Raw genomic sequence first — 26,521 nt, forward strand, 5'->3', positions numbered from 1 at the left:
CATGGCAGAGTTCCAGTTGCACTGGGTTGCAACAAGTCTGATATTTAACTGTTAAGAGCAGCTGCCTGCCCATCATTTCAATTTTGCACGACTTTTTGTCATTCATTAATGTATCTCTGAATGCAGCACTTTGAAATTCACTTTACAACAATACAGAAAAGAGCAATTTTGGAGGAATATTTGGCCATTCCTTGGATCCTAAAACAGAATTTGCAGTTACATCTCTGTGGTTATGGCAGCAGCTTTGAACTGTCCTAAATCATCTCACTCTCTTGACAGAATTTGCATAAAATATGCTGTATGCAAAAGAGAGCCCCAGTCCTAAAATTAGGCTTGTGTGGACAGAACTCTGCATCCGTGCAGAACTCCACTGAAGTCAGTGGTACTCCTTACCTACCTAATTGCACAGTCAGACTGTAATACACTCAATACAAAAGAGCATTGCAATAAGCAGTTAATATAAGATACCACCACTGAAGAAATGCAAAGAACAATGCCCAACGTTATTGCTTGGCTTGGTGAACCAAACAATGTCAGTGTCAATGCAGTTATGATTCATTCATTACACTGGCACCATACAGCGTTCGCTTGCGCACTAGTGAGTATCAGAGGAACCAGTGCCTTTTGACGGTAATGCTTTCACTGTCAGCTGGTGACTAGACAGAACAGCTCTGAAAAGTATCTGGTTCACAGAGCATTGTAATCATCTCTGCCTGGAGCTTGGACAGAGCATGTTTCCTAAATACGAGCACATGTTGAATTATGAGAAGTGAAACAAAGACAAAAACTGGATTTTCTTGCAAAAATTATCTCTGAACCATGATTCACTGTCTCCAGGAAGTTAGGGAGACTGAAATGAGGCACTCCCTTTTACATACTAATAACTGAAACTGGTTTATTGACTTGTTTTACAATCTTCACTACAAAGTTAGAAATAGCACCCCAGTTCTTCCTCTTCAGAATATCCATCTCCAGTTGGACAAACCTGTATTGATAATATACAAACCAATTCAACCTTTCACTGGTTTGTGCATCAAACCTAATCGGACATGTCCACCTTACAACCTGTAAGCACACCGAGGAGCACTTACCAACATTGGTAGTGTTATACCAGCATCAGTGGGATGACTCACATGAATAATACCAGAGGGGTAGCCGTGTTAGTCCGTATCCACAAAAACAATGAGAAAGTCCTATGGCACCTTATAGACTAACAGATTTATTGGAAAGCAGCAGAAATGTAGCACTTTAAAGACTAACAAAATTATTTGAAGTGCTACCTTTCTGCTACTTTGTTTTGTTGGCATAGAGACTAACATGGCTCCCTCTCTGTTGCTGTTCAACATGCAAGATTTATTGGAGCATAAGCATTTGTGAGCAAAGACCCACTTCGTGATGATGCATCCGACAAAGTGGGTCTTTGCCCACGAAAGCTTATGCTCCAGTAAATCTGTTAGGCTCCAAGGTGCCCCAGGACTTCTCATTGTTTTCACATCAGTAAAAGTCTTATCAGATTGATTAAAGGTTACTGCATCCAGCTCAAAGAAAGTCCACTGAAGTCCATGGGGATAGCTGTGGACCACTTGGCTCTAACAGGAGTGTGGCAGGTAGCAAGGGAACCTCCCTTTTCTTGCAGAGACTGAAAGACAGACAGCTAGAATTCCAACCTGTGACTGGAACACCCAGGTTGCCCTCTCTCCAGGGAGAGAGGCAGAGTTCTGCCTCCATGCACTGCCCAGGGACACTGACCAGTTACACAACTGCAACCGCCCAAAAATCTGTCAGCATCACAGGGATCTCTAGAAGGCAGCAAGCCCCCGCAAGACAGATCCCTCCTGCTACTCCCCACCAGCCTTCACAGCACAGCCAGGAGCAAAGACTGTAGCACTGAGCTCTCTGCTGTCATGTGTTTGGATGCAATACTCAGAGCCAGCCTCCTGAAGTTTGCCATTCACTGCTCTTCATCTCATGTGGCGGCTGGTCACAGTCTGGGCCGGCCACAGCCCTGGAACACTCATGCTTAGCTCCAGCTGAAGTTAACAGGAGTGACACCCAATCAACCAAGGGCAGAGTTACAAATTCTGTTCTGGGAATCACCTTCAGACAACCACCTGACTGAACGTTCCCCTGCTCCCAGCAACGAAGAGATACTACACTAATCCTGCAACCCAGGGATACGTAGTCCCTACCTTCACTTCCACGTGGGCCATCAAGACTGCAAAGTTGGTGAGGTGATTGCAGGAGCACGTGGTGTGCGTCTTGTTTGTGGCCAAGAGCCGACAGCCTTGCTTCGACCAATAGCCCGTCATCGTGTGTTTCGAATAGTTCCAGAATGAACAGTTTGGGTTGAAAATTTCTTCTGACTGCTGCAGAAAGAAATGAATAAATGCAATAAAAATTCTAATGGCTTCTGAGATTGCTAAATGCACTTGCTTTTCCCAGGGTCACTTTGTAACACTTACCCTTTAATTTCATATAAACATTTAGCAACAGTTTATATGTCAAGTATTGTGTATGCCAGAGAACATTCGATTGCTGCTGCTCTCTTTGGTACTGCCAAATTAATTCTTTGTTCTTGATTAATTTCAGCCACAGAGTAAATTCAACTCTTCATAACCAGGCTGCTTCATTTGCATTGCAGAGCAGGGAAATTAATTGCTTTAAGCAAATCAACTTTTTTGCAGTTACTGTGGTTGGCTACTGGAAGGCTAACTGTCCTCTTTCACTGAAATCCTGGTTCCTCTAATATCCCCCGCCACCATGACAAAACAATAGTTAGCATCATTTTAATATATTGGTCGCTTTTAAATACAAGGTGATGTACAGTAGCTAGTGGCTGATGGGGCTTCTATGTAATGGAGACCAGGATTAGTACAATTAACAGGGGCATGGCTTACAACACATTAGGCACAAAGTAACCAACACATGATCAGAAATTTAACCGAAGGGTACAGAGTGCTTCATGTGACCCGGCTGGATAACGTTTGCTATGTTAGCTTTAGAAACAAAATTGAAATCTCTTTAAATGTGTGGTTTCCCGACGCCCCCAGGCTCCCGTACCTTGATGTGCTTGACGGTAAACACCACAGGATCAGCTAGATAAACCTTATTGCTGAACTCTTTGTTTATCGCAGCTGTAATGACAGGGGAGTTGACTATGACGGAGTGATTGGTTGACATGGCCTCTGTTCCCAACTTCATGCTGGCGTTCTCCGTGGAGAGATAGCGACCCAAGTTGTTATACAGCACAAAAGCCACCCTGATTTCACCTACAAAGTGCAGAGAGGAGTCACAGATCAGACCCATCCAGCCCATATGGCTGTGTTAGAGATGACAACTTTCCCTTCCAAGCCCAGCATTCTGAGGGCTGTGACTTCCTCCCTCCTGCGTGCTTTGGGACCGTTCCAGCGTGGATGGCCGAAAGGGTAACGTGTCATTGTCTCTCTTCGTGAGGAGTTTCAGAGGGGTAGTTGTGTAAGGTGCCACATGGCTCCTCATTGTCTCCCTGAGAGCGTAACGAAAAGTCAGGCATTGAAAGCTCTGAGGCTGGGCAGAGCAAACTCAGCTCCCACTGTCACTGCTAATGCCAGAACTCCTTGTGGGCCAGCCAGATGTCCACAGGTGAGATAAGCTGCTTATCTGAGACTGTGCTCTGGGAGCAGGAAGAAGCAAAGGGAGATGGAGAATTGGGAAGGACCCCAGCTTCTGGCATATGTAGGAATAACCTGCTCCATGCAAAAGAGAGGAAGTAGCGATACCTCTCATAGGCAGAAGGAGCAGGAGTTGTGTGTCTACAAATGGCCGATCTGCCGTCCTCTGGGGCAGCGCCTCCCTCATACTCAAACACTTTGTAAAGTGACAGTGGGAGCAACTTTCTGAAAAAAAGACTGCCCAGGAGAGAGTAGGGGGCAGGCAGGGGTTCAGAAATCACCCATGAGCAATCAACAACAACAGAGAAACAAAAACTAAAAGAGAAGAAAGAAACAATGATGGTTGTTGTAACTAAATACAATTTCCCAACCAGGTTTTCTCCCTTTCTATATCATTCCATTATTATGGAATTTTCATAAAACCCACCCGACAAGCAAATTGATTCCTCCCTGAATCAACCCTCTTCATTGCCTTTTGGCCCTTCATTGCAAAATCTTCAAATAAGAAAGGAAGTGAGTTAATTTTCCTTTTCAATTATTAGTATCATTTTTTTTAAAGTCTGTCCGCTACTAGATAGGGCAGCTGGGCAGCGACATTATCCAGCTGGCATGATTTCAAGGCAGACAAGCACTGTAACCTAATAATGTGAGGGTGGCATTGCCTTGGGGAATGAAGTCTGGCTGAAGACTTGAGGAAAAAATCCCCTGTGGGACAGTACTTCCCAGCACTTATACAGTGTTTCTCATGAGTAGCTTATAAACTAGGTCATAAGAACAACCGTATTGGGTCAGACCAGTTTGGGCTTGGACTTCAAGCTTATTGGGCTTCAAGGCCAACATTGGGCTTTTTAGGCAAACCCCCTTCTTAAAACTTGCAAAGTGGAGCTAACAAAATTCTGGTCCATCTGCCACATAGGAGTAAACCAGCTAGTATCAACCACCGCCTTCACAATAACAAAGCACAGTGCCATTTTGTCTTTTCGGAGCTATTCTTGTTTCTCTTTCCCAACTGATTCCTAAAATATACGAACAGTTATGGTGAAATATGAGCCCAAATGAAGTCCATTGAACTTCTGCCATTGACTTCCACAGGCCTAGGATTTCACCTAAGTAAATATTTTCTTTTAATTCTACAATTTCAGGGATAAATTTAGATGACACTGAACAAAGTGCAAAACGTCTATAGAGCTCTGCAAGACTGAGCCTCAGAGTCTTCAGGTTTGTTAATAGTTTAACCTCGGCTACCTAGCATTACACTGTCCCACTACTTTATGTTTTGCCTATTTTGTAATGATCTGAGTACTGTATCATTTTCAAGCAGACACACACAGTCTAGCGTTTAAAAGCAATCCCCACAGAATACATGCTCATTACAGAACAATAAAATAAATGAGTGGAGTATTTACTTTAATGGATCTCATAAAGAGGAATTTGTCTAGCCCTGTAGTACAAACAGAGGCTGTCACTTCCTGGTTGGGGCAGCAGCGGATCTATACAGATAGATCAGCAAATGTTTCTGCTCAAATTACTGAACTAGAAATGAATGACTTGGCGGCTTAGAGGTCATTCCTATATAACGTCATCTTTAATTTACAGTGTATCAGGAGGCTCATAAGCCTTAGAGATAAAGACACGGAGGATTTGGAGTCATAACTTTTAATCATCTGGTTGGGTGTGTTGGCTTTTCAAGTCATTATTCTTTATTGGGCTCCCCCCCCGACACACACCATGTTTCAAATGTTTGTACAGTGCAGCACTTCAGAAGGAGTTGTCAAGTCAGTCTTTCCTCCTGTGTAAGATTCTCACCATAGCCAACAGGTGCTAACCTACCACAGAGACTCACCATCTCCCCCACTGGCCCACTTTCAACATGATTTAACAAACCCATGCACATTTGCAGACTCTTGACACTTCCAAAGATTGACAGTCACTTGGCAGTAAGAGTGATTTCCAAGCAGACAGCTTAGCAGGCAGTCAAGGGCATGGGACAGTGTATTCGTATGAAACACATTCCATGCACAAAAGGGTTTACGGATGCTCAACAGAGAAAAAGAAACACAACTGACTACATGAGAAGCTCCAATTAACGAAATACAGATGATGTGTAAGGTATTAGGATGTCACAGATTCCGGAAGAAGATGCAGTTACTTTTCTAGCATTAATTCATATGCACTAAAGCGAGATTTACCCGGCTCCTCATCAAGGAGCTCCAAATGACTGATTATCAACACACAGACACAAGTGGGATGCTACTAGACTTGGCACGACAAAAGCTTTGTGCATGAGGGTCTCCTGTTTCTGCAGTAGTAAAAGATTTGTGTGCACTGCTTCTAAACTGAGGAAACCAATCTGAGCACTGTGGCATGGATCACTCAATCGCTGCATGCAATGTGACCACAGAGGTGTAGCAGGCAGTCTCTGATGACCTAGAAAGGCCAGGCAGGCCATTAAGGGGATGGCTGTATGGCCACAAAAGTGACTCTTGGAGCCTGGATCCACAGATGTGAGTTCATGCTGAAAACCTGTTCTGGTTAAGGGCCTTAAGGCTGGAATAGGGGCTGGCTAAAAGCCTGGGCTCCTGCCTAAGTGTTTACATAGTGATTAGTACCACGGATCATGAGTCTCACAAGCCAGAGGTTGTAGACCTGGTTCTGAGACTTGCCACCACTTGCTGTGTGACTGTATCCTGTGAAGAACTGGGTCTGGCTTTGTAAACCTTTTGCCTTCCTCAGATATTAACAAAAAAGGGCCAGGAGAGAAGGGAAGTCAAAAATGTGCATCTCAATTGAGTAAGTTACGGCCACACATTAAATCAGGGTATGCTCACTAACAGTTAAAGAGTCAACCATCTTTAACAGAGATTGCACTTGTTCTAGAATCCAATGTCTGAGTGGCTGTCTTATTATTGTTACAAGCAGAGTTTGTTTACCACAGTGCCTAAAGTCCAGCACAAGCACCAGGGACTGTACAAAGCAGAAGAGAAAAAAGCCCCTGCCTCCAAAGAGTTTGCTACAACTCTACTTATACTATAAGCTTTTTGGTACAGGAACTGAGTTTGTACAGCTCCTAGCACCACATGGTACTGGTCCATGAGCAGGGCTCCTACATGCAGTTTTAATCACCACTACCCGTAACATCTTCTATTGATATTAGACTTTCAACTAAACCTCCTCATAGCTACCCAGAATGTACGCAGCTCATGTCTGCAACAGTTACTAATTATGTATTCAACCTTTATAAGCTCCTTTTAAAGGTTACCCAATTGAGGAACAAAATTAAAAGGTAGGAAAGGCATCAATGGACGGGCAGCACCCACCGTTTCGCCCGTTTTGTTTCAATGTGTTTGCTGACAGCTGGATGGTGCTCCCGTGGCCCGTGTTCTGTGGAAATTTCAGATCTTCTAAATTGCCATCTGTGCTTAGTCTTGCAACTTCCAGTTCTGTTAGCAACAGAGAAGTAAGTCATTCTTTTGCGACAGTGAAAAATCACTACTTTAACTTACTTTTAGACACCAAGGTTACAAAGCTGTTTTCAAAATAAAATGCAAGCACTAGAATCCACACAGAGTGTTTGGACTTCCACCTCTTTTTGCCCTGAAAAAGGGTTAAACATAATTAAAAAAACAGCAAATAAAATGTACTTTTTGGAGTAGCTAAAGACAACCAGTTCATGTAAAGAAGCACCCAAGGATACCAAGGACAACAATTAACATAAGAAAATCTGAACGTGTCGGTCATTTGCCACTGCCTCTCAGTAAGGCCTGTAGATTTGATTGGCATTTGCAACCAAATAAATGAAAAGAAGGGCTGTTCTCATTTTACATGGGCCCTGCAGGGGGCCTGCTTTCTCTCTCACTTGTTTTTCAATTAAAACCAACCGTCAGCTACATAAAGACACAAACGAAGTCTACTGAATATATTTGTATTAAGTAAGATCAAGGGCCATCTCCTCATAGGCTGGTATTCACACTGACATAACAGATGTATATTATGGCTCGGATCTACAAGAGAGAGTTATTTAAATGCCCAAGTCCCGCTGAAATGCAATAATGTCCTTCGAAAAACTTAGCCCATGATTTTTGGGCGGGTCTATCTGTCTCTATACATTTGTAGGTGTGGCACACTGGGCCCCCTGGGTGCTACTGAAATACAAAGAATAGATACTCATAGTGCATCTCAACACACACGTGTAATCTGCCAAAGCAAAAAAAGTGTGTTTTACCCCCACAGAATCGTGGCATTCAGAGTCCACACCTTCAGTTCTTCCTCAGACCTCAGTCAGCCAAATCGCTAGGATCTTAGGAACTATGTGCCCATCTTAGAGCCCAGCGAACAACAGCTCATAGCAATAGAAATGTTGTCTGGGAAGGACTGGAGGCTTTGGCTGTGCAAGTGGGGCTCTCTACGTGCTACAGTGAAATTTCTCCAGGGCACCACACAGAATCCATGGGCGACTTTCCTTCTGTTTCACTATAAATCCCTAGATGACCATTCGCTAACGACAGAGCCCTGCATGGATACAACTGGATGTGGGTATCCGTGGCTAGACATTGGTACCACTGAACCTCAGGGCTCTACTCCCAAGTGTCACTGCAGCCAGTGCAGAGGAGTGTGGTCCCAATGCTCGTGAGAGCTTGTGGGAGTTCTGGCAATGTAGCTGCACTGCCCCCGGCCCTAGTGTGCCCAGTCTGGGCTTGTACAGCCCCACTGCTCTACCTAGAAATGGCATTTTGCTGCACCTGAGCTCATTCTAAATGGGTTCTACTGCCACCCAGCTACAGCTCTGCTGGAGCTCACACAACTGACCTCTTTAAATCCCCCTGACCAAAGGGAAGCCTTGTGTGAGAGCCACTGGTACAGTTATACCATTCCAAAAGTGGCAGCTGAGTCCCTCTGACAGGGCCGAATCCTGAGACAGGGCTGAGCTGCCTCAACTCCTAGATCTTACCATTAGGAACGAGTAACAGGGATAAATCCATGTTGCTGAAGGGAAGGGTGTGAAGGCTGCACCTGAGGGAGGCAGGTAACACCACTCAGCTCCCAAGTTTATTCTACTGGTGTGACAGAGGGACGCTCAAGAGGAGAGGAAGGGTCATCCGTGTAACTCGTATGGAGAAAGAGCCATTGAATTTCACTCACAAAATGATCTATACTACACTGGCACTAGATGGTGAAATCCTGGGACCAGGGCTTCACCCAGGGTTCCCTGCCTGTGTCTATCTCCTGCTTTCACGCTGCCACCCACAGTGTTTCCAAAGCTCCGGTCACTTACGGATATTGTCTGTGTTCTCCCTGACAATGTCCGACTTCAGGAGGTTATCGGCCAGCACAAAGGCACTTTCCTCTACCGTATCCAACAACATGGTGGCTGCACGCAACTGGTCACTTGCAGTCAGGTCTCTCCATGCGTTCAGAGCCTGTGGCTGCAGGAGGTTATTGACGGTCTCGACCATGGCCTGCAAAGAAGAACAGCAAGGTGAGAAAGGGCAACACTGAGTCTGCCTGAGCTGTCAAAAGATCTACATATTCATAAGAAATAAGCAGATTATAGAGCTGCCCCACCTCTTCACATCCGGGGGCAAGCTACAGCAGACCTGCCCATTATTTCTCCCTTTGGCCAGAGAACGTCAGCAAAAAAAGTTTCTTCTCATTAACTACCCTGAATTTGGAGCAAGTGAGGATTTTTCCCCCTCTGAATACACACAAAAAGGAAATTACATTTGAAACCACACATCTTTGTGAGCCAGGAGGCTGGTAGCTACTGGGTCTCCTGAATCGAGAATCAAGAATTAGAGCCAGGACAGCAAACAGATCTGTTCACGATCAGATGAGAGCGAGCTGCACAGACTGCATTGCTCAGCCAACATGAGCAGTAGTTAATGCACACCAGGGCAAATGTTTCTAAAAAAACACACCAACACTTCCGTAAGGTTGTTAAGCAATGGGGCCATGCTACCTAGAATTTTCAGATGTGTCATCAGCCAAAGGTGCAGCAGGTGCTGCTCAAGATTTACATAAGGCATCATGTTTCAAATCTCTCTGCTCCATGAAAAGTCTTCCCTGTAGTAACAACGGATATCCTTCCTGCTGCGTACATCATGCCCTAGGCTGCAAAGTGAAAAGGAGCTCTCCCACTGTGAACTTCCCACGGATTCATCCGGATGCATGTTAAGCTGCAAAGTGAAGTGAAAAATTCTCGTGGTTCGTAAATTACAGTCCTGAGAGCCTACTGATTGTGAAGATTTCACTCCAGGAAGAAGGACAGCTCAGTTGCTAATCACAGCTAGGCCAATGTGCATGTAGCGAGCATGTTTTTAAATAGGAACCAGCAGTGCACTGGTTAGCAAAATTTACTGCATGTGGAGAAAAAAAAAATAGCTCATGTTTTCTACAGTTGGTTAGGGTTTTCATGGTTACTGGTTACTAGCTGCTAAAAAAACCTGCTTCATAATGAAACACCTCCGCTGCCAATTAACACCAGCCTCATTAGCCTTTTGAGATACAGTTGCCTTTCTTTATGTTTTTCCATATGCTGAAAGCCTGGCATCAAACCCACATTTACTGTTATTCTGTGCAGCTAGGGCAGCCCTGCAGGACTTTGTCAATTTGCAGACTTAAGGAGGTCGCTGTGGTTTACTCAGAAAGTTGGGTCTCCCCTCCCTTTCCCCCCATAAGATTTACACCAGACTTTTCAAAGAGATACAGCATGGTTTGTTTTCTAGGAAGGGATCAACAGAAATGGTACTAAAATGATGCGACCAAAGGGTGTAGCACATGCATTAGAGGCCAGATTCACCACTGCCCTGCCCTGTCTGCAGGCCTCATCAGGTGTGCAGAGGGAAGATAAAATGTTACCTGATTGTAATAGCAGCCTCTCATATCTATTTTTCACTGGTGCAAAGAAAAAAAGAGAGACAATGCATGTCTATGGTGAATTGCTCCATACATGAATATTTTGCAGTAAAGCCCAGAAAAAAGCAAAGACCTCAGAATGTTCCAGTTGTGGGGACCAAATAGATTTTATTATTATTTATTTTATTGACGTAGTCCTACGAGTCCTCAGCATGGCCCAAGAAGCCAGTCAAATGGGCACTTGACAAAGAGAATAAAAAGACAGCCCCTGCCCCAAGGAGCTGACAATGTAAGTGTAAGACAAAAGACAATAGATGGATAGAAGGGAACAATGAGACACTACTGCATGCTAGGCTGTGCTCTCAACACACCAGCTGCCTGACTGTTGTCAAATTTTTTTGTAGTGTTGATGGTGAAGGAAAGTTTTAAGGAGGGTTTTCAGGGAGGATACATTCTAATGACACTTTTAACGAGATAATGCAAATTATATTCATTACCAACCCATGTACCTAGTGCTTTCTGGTGTCACTGGTCACTTTCATCAGCAGAGGAGACTGGCTGATGCTCCAGAATTTTCCTTTCACGGAAAGGAAATGATCCGACCAGGCCATTCAGAAAGGCTGCCACAGAACTCTGTATTTCTCCTTCCCTTCTGAGATCGACGGCTTGGTTTTTAAAAGTGCTGAGGATCCAGAACTTCCTGTTACAGCTCACTGAAACATGGATCAGCAGGTCAGAGGGTCTCTGGCCTATTATGCAGAAGCTGGACAGCCCAAAAAGACACATGTAAATCATCCATCTGTTCCATGACTCCATGACAGTGAAAGTGGCTCTCCAACATGACTCTTCTGATGCATTCAAAGTGTCAAAGGCAGGCTCTGTACTTGCTTCAGTGCTGCGCAGTTTGTTCTTTGCCTGCGTGCTCAGCCATGCCAGGGACTTAGATCAGGACATACATATCCACTACCCAGTCAGCGGCTCCCTCTTTGAGTTTCAAAGACTCAATGCTGAGACTAAGACACTGGGGAAAACTTCTTGTCTCGGCACTTTTTGCAGATGACCGTGTCTTGGTGGACTATAGGCATCATAACCTCCAGGTCACTACTGATAGGTTTTCTGAAGCAGCCCAGCACTTTGGCCTCACCATCAAGCTCAGTCAGACAAAGGTCTTGTTTCAATCAGCATCTCATTCCAATGCCCAGCCCCGACCATCTCCATCCAGTCTGGATCAGTTTATATATTTGGGCCACACCACCTTGAGCAATGGCTCTGTTGATAACATAACTGCCTCCAGAATGAGTAAGGCCAGCCACGTCCTTGGATGACTCAGAACAAAAGGCCATACGTGAAACAACATTTATCTCACTGCCAAATGGAAGATCTCCAGCACAGTGGTTCTTTCATCTCTCCTGGACGGAACTGTGCCATGGACTCATTGTGGACAGAATACTGAACAGTTTGAGCAATTTCATGTGTGATCCCGCTGCTCAATAATGGGCATTCCCTAGCAGGACAACATGAGCAATATTACGGTCCTTGAGAAGTGAGTGAAAGCAGGCAGTGCTGAGGAAATGCTACTGAGAGCACAACTTAGGAGGACTCAATGTGTCATCAGAATGGCAGACCACCACCTCCTGAAGCAGATCTCCTATGGGAACTGAGTCAGAGCAAAAGAAAAAAGGGTCATCCCTAAAAGTGACTCAAAGAGCAGGCTCCAGAGTGTTGGCATCAATCTCTCAGAACAGGACCCACTGAGAGTCTGTGACGAGAAAGAGCAGCAATATCACAGATCTGAGAGGGAGCAACACAACCGCCTCCAGGCTAAATGCAAGAGGCACCACAGAACTGCACCATCTAGCACCACAGATACGACTTTCCATTCCCTGTGTGCAACCAGCTCCACCCACAAGGGTTCAGAATCACATGTGCAGCCACAGAACTGAGAAAATAGCACCATCACCATCAGCGATGGACGACCAACAGCAGGCTGGAGTTTATGAACAAGACACTTAAGCTTCTATAGTGTTAAACTAAGTTTCAAAATAATACTGGTTGAACCTCTCTAATCTGGACCTCTCTGATATGGCAACATTCATGATATGTCCTGGATGTCCTGGATGTCCACTTTATCATGGGTGTGGCCTAGTTTTCCATGGACCCATAAAGTTTATTTAAAGCCACCAGTCCTGGCTCTCAGTGCTCTATGGTGTTATTTGCTCTAATTCACCACAAAATGCCTTCTAGGAGCCCAGCAATCACTGGAAGTTTTGGTAATGCTGCTAGATAACACTAATCTCCCATGGTTTGGCAAATTCTCTGGCTTGTCACCAGTCAGGTCCCGAGGATGCCAGACTGGAGAGGTTCAACATGTAATAATACTAAAAAACACTGTGAAACTTTGGCAACTGCATCTAAAGTAAGATGAACAATTTAGCAGTCAAAAAGAAGCACGAAACTATAGAGGAACAGGTTTTTTTTAATGTACTTTTAAACCTTAAACCTAATCTGAATAATGTTTCATGGTTTTTGGTCATTCATTTGGTAGCTTCATCTCCCAAAAGAACAAAAAAGAAATGCTACTATTTTTGAGTGATCAAAGCTGGGCCTATTTTGCTTTGCATGTTTGTGCAATAGGGGTACGCTTTTCATGCAAAGATCCCACATTCAAGAAAAGTAATTAAGTATTCCAGTCGCAAAAGGATGATTCCCTCCCCCCACCCTCAATATTATCATGCAGAATGCAATTTGCCTTACTTTCATCTAGCTGACCAATAATGGGCCCTTTACATCTTTGCTAAAACAACGTATTGGATTTTATTTTTAAAAATATTTGAACGGTAAGAAAGAATTAGTATTAAGTACAGACCTAAGGCCTATGTTTGTGTGAGACGGTAATGCATATTGGACTAAACTTGAAACATATGCTGAAATACTTGCCTGGGTAGTGGGAAAACATCTGCTACCAAGATTTTGCTCCTAGAAAAGTATTTTTCTCATGTGTACTTTAATTTTTGTGGGAATTCTTGTGCGCACATTTGTGAAAGAGAGACATTAACCAAACTCTCTTACAGAGTCGGCCATCAAATTGAATGTCAAACAGGGTGGCAGATTTCGAAATGCCACACTGAAGCCAACACATGTACATTACTGACAAATTACGATCTGATTAAAAGCGTATTAAAATCAACAGAGAGATTCTTGTTGACTTCCCTGGATGTTGAATCAGCCCCATAAGCCTGATCTGAACATACCCAGTAAAAGCTGCCTGCACCGAAGTTCCACCCGGATTGAATTTGGCTCTTTGAGGTTCCCCACCCCGACCCCTAAGAGGCACTCACTTTCCCGGTCTCGTGCATTAAGCTGATCTTCCTAGCACTATATTCTGGCGTAAATCGCTTCATTATGGCACAGCTTTGCAGGCAAAGCCGTGGAGATTACATGCTAATGAAATGTTTGGGTATGGCATAAGGGCTAAGGTAGGTGTTTAGCTGAAGCAAACCAGCTGTTGAAGGAACAGCTTCACCTGAGATAGAGATTGTAACTTGCAGGAAGAGGACAATAGTTAAAAACCATGGGGAAGTAACTCATCTGACAGTGGTAGTCAAAGCACAGATCCAAAAGCTGGGCTCTTAGCTTAACAGCAGAGCTCTGACCTGGACATGGATGATATAGGTTAGACTCTTGCTTCCTGATCTCTCAGGGTATGTCAGCACAGGGGTTCAGAGGTGTCCCCAGTTCAAATACACAGACTCACTTTAGATCTGGTCAAGCTAGGATAGAAACAGCAGTGCAGATACTGCAGTCTGAGTGGCAGCTCCAGATAGGTACCTCAGCAGGCACCCAATGGGCTGAGCTTGACGCTTCCAAGCGGCTAGCTTGGATTGCCACCCCCCCTGCCACATCCACACAGTTGTTTTGAGTCGTCTCCGAAGCGGAACTAGCACGCATTTGGCTACCCGGGGTGGAAGGCTGCCGTGCACACCCATAGCTGATGGGCAGAGGTGGATGACTCCTCCAAACACAGTGAGCAAGTGCCTGACATCTACTCACCACAACCACAGGCAGGTCGTATGGTCAGACTAGACTAGGCGCTGAGTAAAGGCTATGATTTTCCAAGCACCCCGAGAGGGCATGGTGCCCACCTTCCACTAAAAGGATTTCGGATGGTAGCCGTGATAGTCTGCAGCTTCACAATAAACAAGTAGTCCTGTAGCCCCTTAAAGACTAACAATTTTATTTACTACCCATGAAAACTCATTACCCAATGAATAAAATTGTTAGTCTTTAAGGTGCAACAGGGCTGCTTGTTTTTCACTAGAAGGATGTGGGTTCCTAATGCCCATAGGCACCTCTAAAGTGATAAACAAACCAAAAATCTCAATACTATTCGGTGAGCTCATCCTCTTCTAAGCAGTAGCCAAATGTGGCTCTTTTGAGATGAACTGTATACTGTGGACAAATGCCTTTTATGAGCCCTCATGGGAACATGGGAAGTATATGACTCTTCCTGGTCTTCCCACCTGTATGGTTGGCCTCCCCCTCCAAGCTCTGCAGGCCCACAACAAAGTTTGGAGTAAAGCCAGGGCTGCTTGGGCACACAGAAGATGATGAGTTAGTCAGGGGCATAAACAAAGAGAGAGGAGAACTATGATAGCAGGAAAGGCCTCTGGTGCAAATAAGCAGGCAGTGTTTAGCATGCCTGCAGCCCTAGAGCACAGACAGACAGATAAATGGAGAGAAACATCAAGCTAGAAGGCGCCTCCAGATCCCAACCACAGTTCTACTGCAGATGATGTCATAGCTCTCTTGTAGCAAAGCTGTAAACCAGGGGTAACTTTATATAGGAAGCCAAGTGCAACAATATATAGCTCCTGTTCCCAAAGAAGTTAATGAAGAACTTGTCAATTTCCATAGGATCAGGTCAAGTCCACAGGTATGTGGATGGGATTTTGTAAAGTGCCTATGACAGACAGGCACAGAACTGTCATCCAGGTGTTTTTGAAATTAACCTTGCACTGAGACTGAATAATGAAGAGACCAAGTAAAATTGTCTCACTTCTTTGCTTCATCATCTATTGTCTTCTGTTGTCTTTTGTCTCATACTTAGATTGAAAACTCCTTGGGGCGGGAAGCATCTCTGCTCTGAATTTGTACAGCACCTAAAGAAACGGGGGGGGTTCTGATCTCTGCCTCCTAGGCCTGGCCTGAATACATGCAGCAATAACAACAAAAGACAGAGGAGAAATCTTCTCAAAAAGGAGAAACTCATTGTTCCCTGGAGTTGTTCTGGTATTATGTATACTACTATAATTCTACTACAATTCATCCTTTTCACAAACTACAAATTGATATTAAAATGCATATTGTCAACAGGCAGCTAATTAGGACCTTTACAATAATTATGCTTTACTGAAAGGCTGATTTTACATATCCTGTTGATTTCCTTTGTGATAGTTGCTTTGTTCTGTAAAATTGCATTTTGCCTGTGTGTTTATTTTTATCTTCTCACTTTTTACAAATGTCTAGTGCGAGTTTCTTGCTGACAGTCATTCAGTTTTAAATCTAGGAGTCTGCATTCATAAGGGTGTCACGTAAGCTTTGTTATAACTTTGTGAAAGCATTAAACTTACCATTTTGAAACCAAATGTATTTTCTAGACTCAAAATCCTTGCGTTTAGCTGGGAATTGACTCTGGAGAACAATAATGGCTGTAAAATCTTCCCCTCTCAGTCCTCTTAAAGTGCAGCCTGGGTTCACATGCCTCAGAGTGCTGCCACATTTTAACCCTGACTCAGAAAACTGGTGGCTTTCCTATAGTTCTCAGCTCTTTAAACATGTACCGTAGGTGCTTGACAGCAGGCCATCTGCTGCAGAACTGGGGAAAAAACCCAAACAACGAACAAAACTATTGAGAGATGCAATCTTCCTGTCTCCCCACTGTGAATAATAAAATTTTGGTCCAAACCAAATTATCTGAAGGTGTCCACAGGAAATGAGTCTGAATTCCTCTTTTGCCCTCCCAATTCAACAGGACAAACTGGTCTCTTGCAAAAGATCATATGTTTAAGATGGACCTGAAAACCTCTTGTAGACAGTTTCCTATAGTATATACTCACCTACAGCGGTGTCACAACCCTTACTTCCCTAGGAGTTTTACATGAGTGTGGACGGTGGAACTGCAGATGTAATATACCACACTTGTTACAACCCTAAGCATTTTAGAAAATGTATAAGCTCAGAACTTGGAATTTTCTAACCCTTTTTCATATTATGAGTATTTACATTCCTTGGCTGAATGAGGGTTACAACACACAACTCACGTGACAGTATTAACCGGCCAGGAATTAGCAGCAGTACAGGACACAACAGGAGCAACAAGGCAAACATAGCCTAGCTAGACTTCAGTGGGCCTTAACAACACCCCTATGATGCAAGACAATTCCCCCAGTGCCCCAGCAGAACAGCTGCTCCCGAATCCCACACAAACCAAGGGAAGGATTCCCTGCACATTATTTAACCAGATAGATCAGCATTTCCCAAAGTGTGGTCTGTAGCCCAGTACTGGTCCTTGGAAAAAGAAATACCAATCCTTAGAAAATAGACAAATTATTGCTACATACTCTTATTATTGAGAATAAATAATAAACAGTGCAAATTCATTTGTCATTTTTTTACATGCATTTATATTTTGAGGCCACAAAAAAAGGGTACTGAAAAAAAGCCAGGTCCCAACTATATAAATTTTGGGAAACCCTGAGATTAGATTAGATTAGATTAGATTAAATTAGATAGACAGATAAATAGATAGATAACTCTTTGCATCCGGCCTCCATGGGACTGGTAGGTTGTCGGATAATCAAATATTCTGGATAATGGAGAGTACTCACGCTGGGTAAGAGAGCAGACGATCCAGCCGGCTGCACACAGATGCAGCACGGAGGGATGCAGGGCAACACTGAGCGGAAGGCTGTCATACTCTGCACAAATTCCAGCCCTGACACCACTTTTCTGCACTTCCATGCAGTGTCTGCTGACCAGGTCTGCCCAGGTGGGAGTCATGCTGGTTATTGCAGTGTGACGGTTAGTCATACACCGGTATCATGGGATCTGGATCTGATTAGCACCACTTGGTGCTGTTCTCAGGCACCCTGGTTATACTTAATGGTGATGATGATGCAGACGATGCTGACCACGAAGATGACGAACAATATGCACACAAATATTAACCCATTTTGTATTTGCAGCTTGATAGCTCTGTTACAAATTGCTGCAAGAACTCCCACCTGGCAAATCCTGACAATGGAAAAAAGTCTCTTCACCAAAGTAAACCCTCGCAACAACTGGGTATGTGCCAAGGAATTCAGAGAGAAGAACAATGCTGTGTCTCAAACCCTCAACATCATGTTCTTGTAGAGTTCACTGATTAGGGATAGGGAGCCAGGTGGTACTTTCCAAAACACCAAGGGAATTTGTCTCCTAATTTTCCACTCGCTTTCAAAGAATGTGATTTTTTTTAAATGGACATACAATGCAATTTTATAAATCTTAATATATTGGAAGACTTATCAGATTCACCTTCTGTCTTCTTTACTCAAGACTAAATAAGTCCATCTTCTTAACCTTTCCTCAGAGGTCATAATTTTCTAAATCTTTCATCATTTTTGTTGCTGTTCTCCAGACTCACTAGAGCTTTCCTAAATACAGTTCCCAGAACTGGACACAGTTATGCAGCTAAGACCTCTAAAGTGCTGAGAAGGGAGGAGCAATTACTTCTGCTGTGTATTACACACAACACTCCTATTAATAAACCCCAGAATGTTATTGTAGCCTCTTTAGTAGCTACATCCCATTGGTGACTTGTAATCATTTTGTGAGTCACAATCATCAGCTCCAGATCCATTCTCAACAGTACTGCTGCACAGCCAGTTACTTCCCATTGTATAGCTGTGCGTTTCCTTTTTCTCTCTCAAGGGAAGTGCTTTGCATTTGTTTTCACTGAATTCCAACTCTTGCTTATGAATTTCCTATTATGGGTTATCACAAATTATCATTGACATTGTTCTGGAAAAAAAAAAAACCCCAATGATAAAACAAATTTTTTCTTAAAACCACACCAAACCGTGTCATTTCTTACAAGCTCCTACCCCAACACAATGAACAATGGCTATGATCAATGACAATGCCAAAAGCACTCTGCTGGAAGTTGAGTGATCATTCCTTTTGGACAATCTATGGAGAAGCACTGCGTTAACTGTGAAAAGATGTTATAAGCTTGAATAGACTTCACCGGTAATGAGGGGGGGGCAGGTAGAAAGCATGGATGTAGGGGCATAAGGAGGCATGAAAAAGTTAACAGACTGAAATAGAGCAGCTCAGGAACCAGATGGCTTTTTTGAAATACTTGATAAAGAGAAACACATTTATTTATTAGGTAATGAGCTTTCCTGAGTAAGACCCACTTCTTCAGATTACTCATGAAAGCTCATTACCGTAGGCACTACAGGATGGCTTGTTACTTGTGAAGCTGCAGGCTAGCATGGCCACTCCTCTGAGTTGATAAAGAAAATACTGTAATCAGGATAAAAGGGTCAGAAGTCAAACTGGAACAACCCTCCTCCTAGGCTGGGACGGTAGGTCTAAAATTGGCTAGTGTATTATTCTTTTAGCTATTGTTGAACAAGAAACTGTCATTTAAGTTAAATGATGGCATTAAATTCTGTTTCTCAGCAGGGAGCTACCTTCAAACCTAGCTGATAATGCTCTTCCCTATCACACAGCTCCTATCCTTGTAAATTACTCCTTTAAATCCAGATTAAAGCTTGTGTTTAGTCAAAATATAGGCCCTGCAGTAGAGACAATTTCACAACGGGAGACCTGCAGCACCTCCAGCGCTGAGAGTGCCTCGTAGCACGGGATAAAGTGGCACACCGTGTGCTCAGCCTGAGACTGGTTGGAGGAGGACGGCTTTCGTCTAAAGCAGTGCTTAAAATGTGGGTAATCTCTACTTCTCCCTGAGGAGAGCCTCTGTAAATGAGGCACTGGTCTTTGTTTAGGGTTGGAATATGTGACTGGTGATTGATGGCATCAACTTTAATCTGGAGACTGTGGGGGGTGAGTGGGTGGGAACAAATGCAGATGACAGCCTGATACTGAGGTGTGATTTCCCTAAGGGCTTAATGGGCCTGTAATGACTAAAACTAACATGCTCCCATTTCATCTGGGCATCAAAATCCATAATGTAGGTATTGAAATAGACTGGTCTGGTTGTCAGGCATGCTGAGTGCTCCAGGTGCCCATTATAGTCAATGGGAGGGCTGGGATGCACTTGCTGATGCCCTTCAAGGGCCTAGTTTGAGGCATCTCTGTTTTGTAATCTTGGCCTCAAATTTCAAATCCTCTTTTGATGGGAGACCACTCAAAAGTGGGAGACTTGTGAAAGAAAAGGAGGCTACACATTGGAGAATTTGCTTTGTAGTTAGCACCCACGGGGAACTGTTCCAGATCCATGGGACTGCAATGAAAGAAACTGACAGACAAGAAGGAAATAATACACAATCTCTTTCATCTCCCAAAGCTTTCCATGTGGAACTGCGTTCTCATGGTCACATTTCTGCATCTCCTGCATTTGCCAGTCTACTCTTCGGGAATTGAGAGTATACGAGCAACAGGTAGCAGCTACCCACTCAGGAAAAGGAAGCAAAACGGCAGAGAGAGATTGCAAAATGCTTGCATAGCACTGTATGTTCCTTTAGCAGATTTCTCCATATACTTTGAGGGAACTCCCAGGGAATCAGAGATGTGCATGCTTCCAACTGGCCAATACAAGCAACATCTCTCAGGGGAATCTATGGCAGCTTGTCTTGAGGCTTTTCCCAGAGTCGACAGATTTAAGAGCCAATGCCGACCACAGCTGCAGATACTAACACAGCAAGCGCTACCAATGTTTTAGCTTTACGGTATCACTGGTGGGCATGTTTCCATATGGCATAGTAATGGGTATTTATGAGTCAGGCATGGGATTCCCAGCTCCTGAGTTAGCTCTCATCTGAGCTAATGCGCTAAAATTAGTGGCATAGCAGTGGTAGCATGAACAGCAACAGCTCAGGCTAGTGCAAATTTGTCTGAGCCTGTGGGTTCATACTCAAGGGGGCTGACCCCGACACCTTGGCCCCTAATGACAATGGCTACATTGCTGTTTTATGAGCTAGCAAGAGTGTATCTAGAGAAGCTAGAAATCATACCTCTATCCTACGTTGGACGTTGCCCTGGTCACAAATCCAGGCATTCCTGTGCCCTGTCAATAGTTATACAGAGGTCGGACTCCAAAGACAAACTAACGCCTGCCTCTCTGTGGCTGCTCTCGCCTAACAATAGGCTCAGCACAGCAGAAACACACAGGCTACAGACTTGCATTTTCTCTCTGCCTGACACAAATCAAGCACAGGTTGCTCATGCTGTGAAATATATTAAGTTCACAGAGTTTTAACAAAGGTTACCAAACCACAAAGTCCCGCTGTGAATCAAACTACTTTCAGATGTCCTTTTAATTATATTGAATGAAAGTTTGGGCTGCTTTGATGCTTATGGGCAAACATCTAGATCTCCTGAAAAGCTGCTAAAAGTACTCCCCGTTGCTATAGTTAATATACCACATTGTATGCACACTGCTGGCCAATTTATTCCAGCCACTTTAACAAGGATATCCAACTTGACAGGCCACATAAAACAGCATCAAGAGGCAAGCAAAGCACAAATCATTAGAGGACCCCAAAAGTTGTTTGACACACACCACGGAGCTCTGTGTCATACAGCCAATTAAATGACCAAATATGGAACCTGAAAATCCTCGTTAATTTGTTTGTCTCTCTATAAAGGGAAGTTAAAGTCTCTCGTCACATGCACTGCAAGTACACAAGCAAATGTGACATCATTCAATTTACACTCTGTCACGAAGGTGTAAGATTCTTCTGTTTTGACACAAGCAGGCAGGGACAGGCAGGACTATGCCATTTTAGATATCATAGCCATCTCTTTTATCTGCTATGCGATATTATGTTTTCTAAAAAGCCTTCATCTTTTAATCAGCCTTGGAATGTAATGCTTTGGATCTGCTGACAAAAGTCCACCATTTTTGCTTATGCTGAGGTGGACAGCTTTCAAATATCTTCTGGGAGAAGCATGGAAGAAGTCGTCATACCTGAGGAGGAGAACTAAAGGGACCACTTTGATCAAAACAACAGGAATCTTCACAGACTGGAGATGACAAGAGTGGAAAGAACATGTGCCAGAATCTAAGCGATGAAGTTACTGCCCCCTGCCAACTAAGGAAAATCATCACGAACTCTGAACTCAGTTCACGTGATGCGAGCTGCCCACAATCAATTCAGAGTGTGCAGGAAGAAAGGGGAGGGAAACAACCCATACAAAATGGACTACCTGAGTGCTGAACAAATTACAGGCCATGTCTCATCTCACTGTCAACTAGTGTATGGCTGTCTTTTGCATGACACTAGTCCCCTCGAAAACAAGTGAACTACGTCTCCGTTAGCGGATAAGGCATCCCTCACCGCCTGCCATTATTATGCAACAGAATTCTGAGAGAGCGCTTCTTTTATGTAAGTTCTGGCTTCCAAATCCTTGAGCAGCTCAGTGATCTATTCACCTCTACCATTAGACATTTGTTGTGTCATTGGCTGATGCCCCGAGTTGCCACTAGATTGGAGGATTTGGCTGAGTTGTGATTTTTATTTTGTTCTTTTTGAAACAAAAAGAGAAGACCAGTTACTGTATCAACTTCTGAAAGAAAGAGAAGCAGCAGACTCTACCTACAGTAAAGATCATTGGGTCTGACATTTTTCATACAAACTATCAGATCAACATTAGTTTTAATGATGGACCTAGCTAAAGGGATAGCGGATACTATCACAAACACATTTATAGAAACATGAATTTGAAGAACTCTGAAATACATTTGAATCAATATTTGACATAGTTTATTTTTTATTATATGTACATCTTTGCTCAAAACTCCCTTCAGCTAAACAGAGTTACCCATCACTAAAAATCTAAATAGATTACTTATAATTGCCATGGTGAGAACACCCCCAACTCTAAGCAATCTATCTATCCCTCTGAAATTAAACCCCCTAAGACATCCGTTATTTTCATTGCTGGCTTTGCATTTACTGGGTGTTCTTCATATCAGCTTCTGACTGCACTTCTCTCTTATTTAGAGAGTCAGTAAAAAGTACATTTTCAGATAAACAAAAACACAAATAATGGGCACATAAACTTAACTACAAGGTTCCAGATGATGGTAACGCTCGTCTCTTACAAAATCACATTTCAAGGGCGGGACCCTGATTCTGCTGTACTCAGTGTCAGAGCTCTCACTGATTTCTATGAGATCAGAACGTCAGCCCTTGACTCGCAGGGTACGTTTGCACTGTAGCTAGAGGTATAATGACCAACTTTGGTAGATGTATCCATGTTAGCGTTGGTCAAGTTGGTGTGCTAGAAATAACCGCGTAGTCATGATGGCAACATAAATAGCCCACTTGAGTATGGTCCCATCCAAAGCCTATATATGTACTTAGAGTGGCCACCTGGAAATTGTACCTCCAGCTCCAGTGTGGACATTGCCTAAGATTTACTGAAGAACCGCAAAGTCTCTAATGAACTGCCATGGTCAGCCTACATATTTCACTGAATTTTTTACAGAAAATATTCTCTTCCTGGGGCAGGACACCCTTACTTTTTGGTGACTACAGTTGCATGAATTTCTAAGGGGAAAATTTATTATTTGAAAACTAAATTGACCCAAAACATGCTGCAACACAGGACCTAGAGGTGTGACTAGGTACTTTCTTGATGTTAATATGTTCAGCGTAGAGGACAGATCAGAGATAGAGAAGAACAAAAAGGTCATCCATTCCATTCTCCATCACATGGTTTTTCTCTTCAGAATGTTTATTAGAGCTTTGCACAGTGTAAGAGCTTGTCTACATGGAAATACTTGGAAGAGTTAATGCACATTAACTGAAAATGCTAAAGTGGATTAGCTAAACCACATTAAGACCCCGTGTGGAAGCTCTCATTCAGAATTAACATATCTGTAATTCAATTTAGTTTAATGCATGCTGGAAGGTAATCCTTAACTTTTAAACATGTGTGTAGCTCCACTGAGTTACAGAGGAATACTCACATGCTTAAACTTAAGTATGTGCTTAAGTCTTTGCAGTATGTGAGCTTTATTTTTGTGGCCCCCACACTTCTTTTAAGGCATGTTAAATACACTATACATAATTGGACAAAGCTGAAAAAAAAAGACAGTTTGCTTTTTTCTTTATTTCCACAGCAAATCCTCAAAGACAGCAAAGAAGAATAAAAATGTTTTTGGCTACTTTCTAAAATCTTAAGAGCACTCAGACTGAGTAATGGAAAACATTTACTTATCTTTACTGATGAAAGCAAATCAATGTACCAGCACAGTAGCTGGGGTAAGGCTAGCTATATTTCTTACACACCCTGGAATAGCCATAGCCAAAGAGAAGGAAGACTGCGTAATGAAGAGGAATGCTGTCTTATGCACACTTTACTGTCACAGAAATCTAAGCACTCTTACCCCCATGGCTACAGTATGCAATGACAAAGTGAAGCACACCACAAAATAAGATGTCATGTTTTGTATGCATGATAAAGGTAATAAGACACATTGCATTATCATCCTGAGGCTGCAAAGACTGTGAGTGTTAACAATAATACCCACTGCTTTTCACCGGCAGATCTCAAACTCATTTTACAGACAGAGAAGCTGAGGCATGGAGTGGGGAGTGATTAACTCCACTTCTCTCAGCAGACTAGTGGTAGGGCTGGGAGGAGGGGATAACATGGATCCCAGCTGGTGCCACCCCTCACCCAAATCCCTCCCAGATCCAGACCTGTGCAAGACAGACCCTTCCTCTGTCCTCTGGGGGCACAAGGAACAGCAGCGACTCCCCACCACCCCTCCCCCATAGCATTAGCAGGAGAATATCAGAGAGAAGTCGACTGGAAATTTCAGCCAGCAGGAGCTCTGATGGGACTTTCTCTGCTCTTGTTCCATCCCTCCTGCACCCTCACAGTGTTCACTTTAGGTACTCTTCACAACTGCCCTCCATAGCCTCTTCTCCTCTTCCTCATGCACCCTGCCTGTCCACTTAGCTGATCTCTGCCTAATTAAACACATCCCCAGAAATTGAACCAATATGTCATTTGCCACCGTCTTGTTCTTCACACAGCTGGCACGCTGCGCCCCTACCCTACCTCGTGTCTGTCTCATCTCTTTACATCGTAAGCTGCCAGGTAAGGGACCGTCACCTACCCCAAATTAGTACAACACCTAACCCAATAGTGCTCCAGTCTTGATTAGCCCTTCAATGCTACAGTAATAAACATGATTAATAAATAAGAACAATACCACTAACAAGAGGCGATTGAGGGGCGATATGATAGAGGTATATAAAATCATGAATGGTGTGGAGAAAGTGAATATAGAAAAATTATTTACCTTTTCCCATAATACAAGAACTAGGGGACACCAAATGAAATTGATGGGTAGTAGGTTCAAAACTAATAAAAGGAAATTTTTCTTCACACAGCGCACAGTCAACCTGTGGAACTCCTTGCCCGAGGAGGCTGTGAAGGCCAGGACTCTATTAGGGTTTAAAAAAGAGCTTGATAAATTTTTGCAGGTCAGGTCCATAAATGGCTATTAGCCAGGGATAAAGTATGGTGCCCTAGCCTTCATAAGATATACAAAAACTCATTTCCCCATCTGGGCAACTCAAAAATGGCTGAAAGGGTTTTCTCCTACCTATACCCCATCCTCCTGCCACTTTTCCAGTGCTCTGTTGGCTGAAAGTTGTCAGCAAGGGAACCGATGACTATAACATGAGTTGGTAATGCTGACTAAAGCATTTGCTGCCACAGAGGCCAGAACGACGAGATACACAGAGACAAGAACAGCACCCGACATTCAGTCAAACAACGTGACAGATTTATAAAAAAAACACAAGAAATACCTGGACATAGGCCCTGCAAGAGCGCTCCCTTTTCTGAAGCTGAATCCACAAGGAGAGCAGATTAAAGATGGAATAGAAAAAAACAAGTTAGTGACAGAAGAAAACAAGGGGAAAATATCAAGAAAACATCTACCCAAAATCCGTTGTTTCTCTTCTGGTGAGTTCCTAGTGGAAAATGCAATGTTGTGAGGACTGGCACTGGCAACAGTGAGTTAGTTCTTTTTAGGAAAGCACAGGCTGGAAACACCACTACAGCAGGTGTTAGTTATGGAAGCAGACCTGGAAACAAACTGTAGCCTTCAGGAAGCTAAATTTACCTGGCAAATTTAAACTCACGCATTGCACATCATGTCAGACAATGCTAGAGATGAGGACCATTATTCTTATTTGCATAAGGCTCCCTTATGCTGCTCTGATGGTGCAAAGAAGTGTAAATTATCGTTAAAGGCCAGGCTACTTTATCCTTGTATTTGCCAACACGGTACTGCAATGTAAACTCCAGTCCACCCCATCATGTTGTGTGCTAACTGGGCCAGACAGCTGCTACCGGGAGACCCTAAAATTTTCCTAGCACATATTAAGATAGTTGAAGATTTTAACAAAAGAAAATGATGTCTCACCACCAGCCTGATTGATTTCAGCTCATTTCATATCAACTTGTACAAAAAAAGAGCCCAGCTGACTATTTTCAGGCCACATATTGAGCCACGTTCTTTCTGTGGACTTATACATGTCTCCTAAAGACTAAACACACATTTGATGGCTGACACTTGCTTTATTTCTCTCTGCCTGAACAGAATCAAACAAAAACTCTGTGTTAATTACCTTTTTTGTTGGAGGGGTGCAATACCTTTGATCAGCAAAGGAGATAAAGGAGCTGGGACTCTACTGCCTATTATTTGTCCCAAACCACTTCCGTCTTTAATCCATGCATTCTGAAATGAACATAGAGCAGTT

General features: G+C 43.4%; 1 protein-coding gene across 10 annotated transcripts in view; it reads right to left on the bottom strand.

Annotated features, from left to right (window-relative positions):
* ADGRL3 (adhesion G protein-coupled receptor L3) overlaps positions 1–26,521 on the bottom strand; it is a 738,987-nt gene that overhangs the window by 145,088 nt on the left and 567,378 nt on the right. For 8 of the 10 annotated variants that reach the window (XM_074993922.1, XM_074993917.1, XM_074993913.1 and 5 more), the window contains 5 exons: positions 25,565–25,603; positions 8,923–9,106; positions 6,968–7,090; positions 3,061–3,269; positions 2,190–2,366 (listed from right to left, as the gene is read on the bottom strand). In XM_074993922.1, the coding sequence (XP_074850023.1) occupies positions 2,190–2,366; positions 3,061–3,269; positions 6,968–7,090; positions 8,923–9,106; positions 25,565–25,603 (732 nt within the window). The remainder of the gene's footprint in view (positions 1–2,189; positions 2,367–3,060; positions 3,270–6,967; positions 7,091–8,922; positions 9,107–25,564; positions 25,604–26,521) is intronic. The other 2 variants (XM_074993918.1, XM_074993919.1) reach the window with 2 other exon arrangements.

Source organism: Carettochelys insculpta, chromosome 4 (genome assembly GCF_033958435.1).
Source record: "Carettochelys insculpta isolate YL-2023 chromosome 4, ASM3395843v1, whole genome shotgun sequence".
In the NCBI taxonomy this organism is placed as follows: Eukaryota; Metazoa; Chordata; order Testudines; family Carettochelyidae; genus Carettochelys; species Carettochelys insculpta.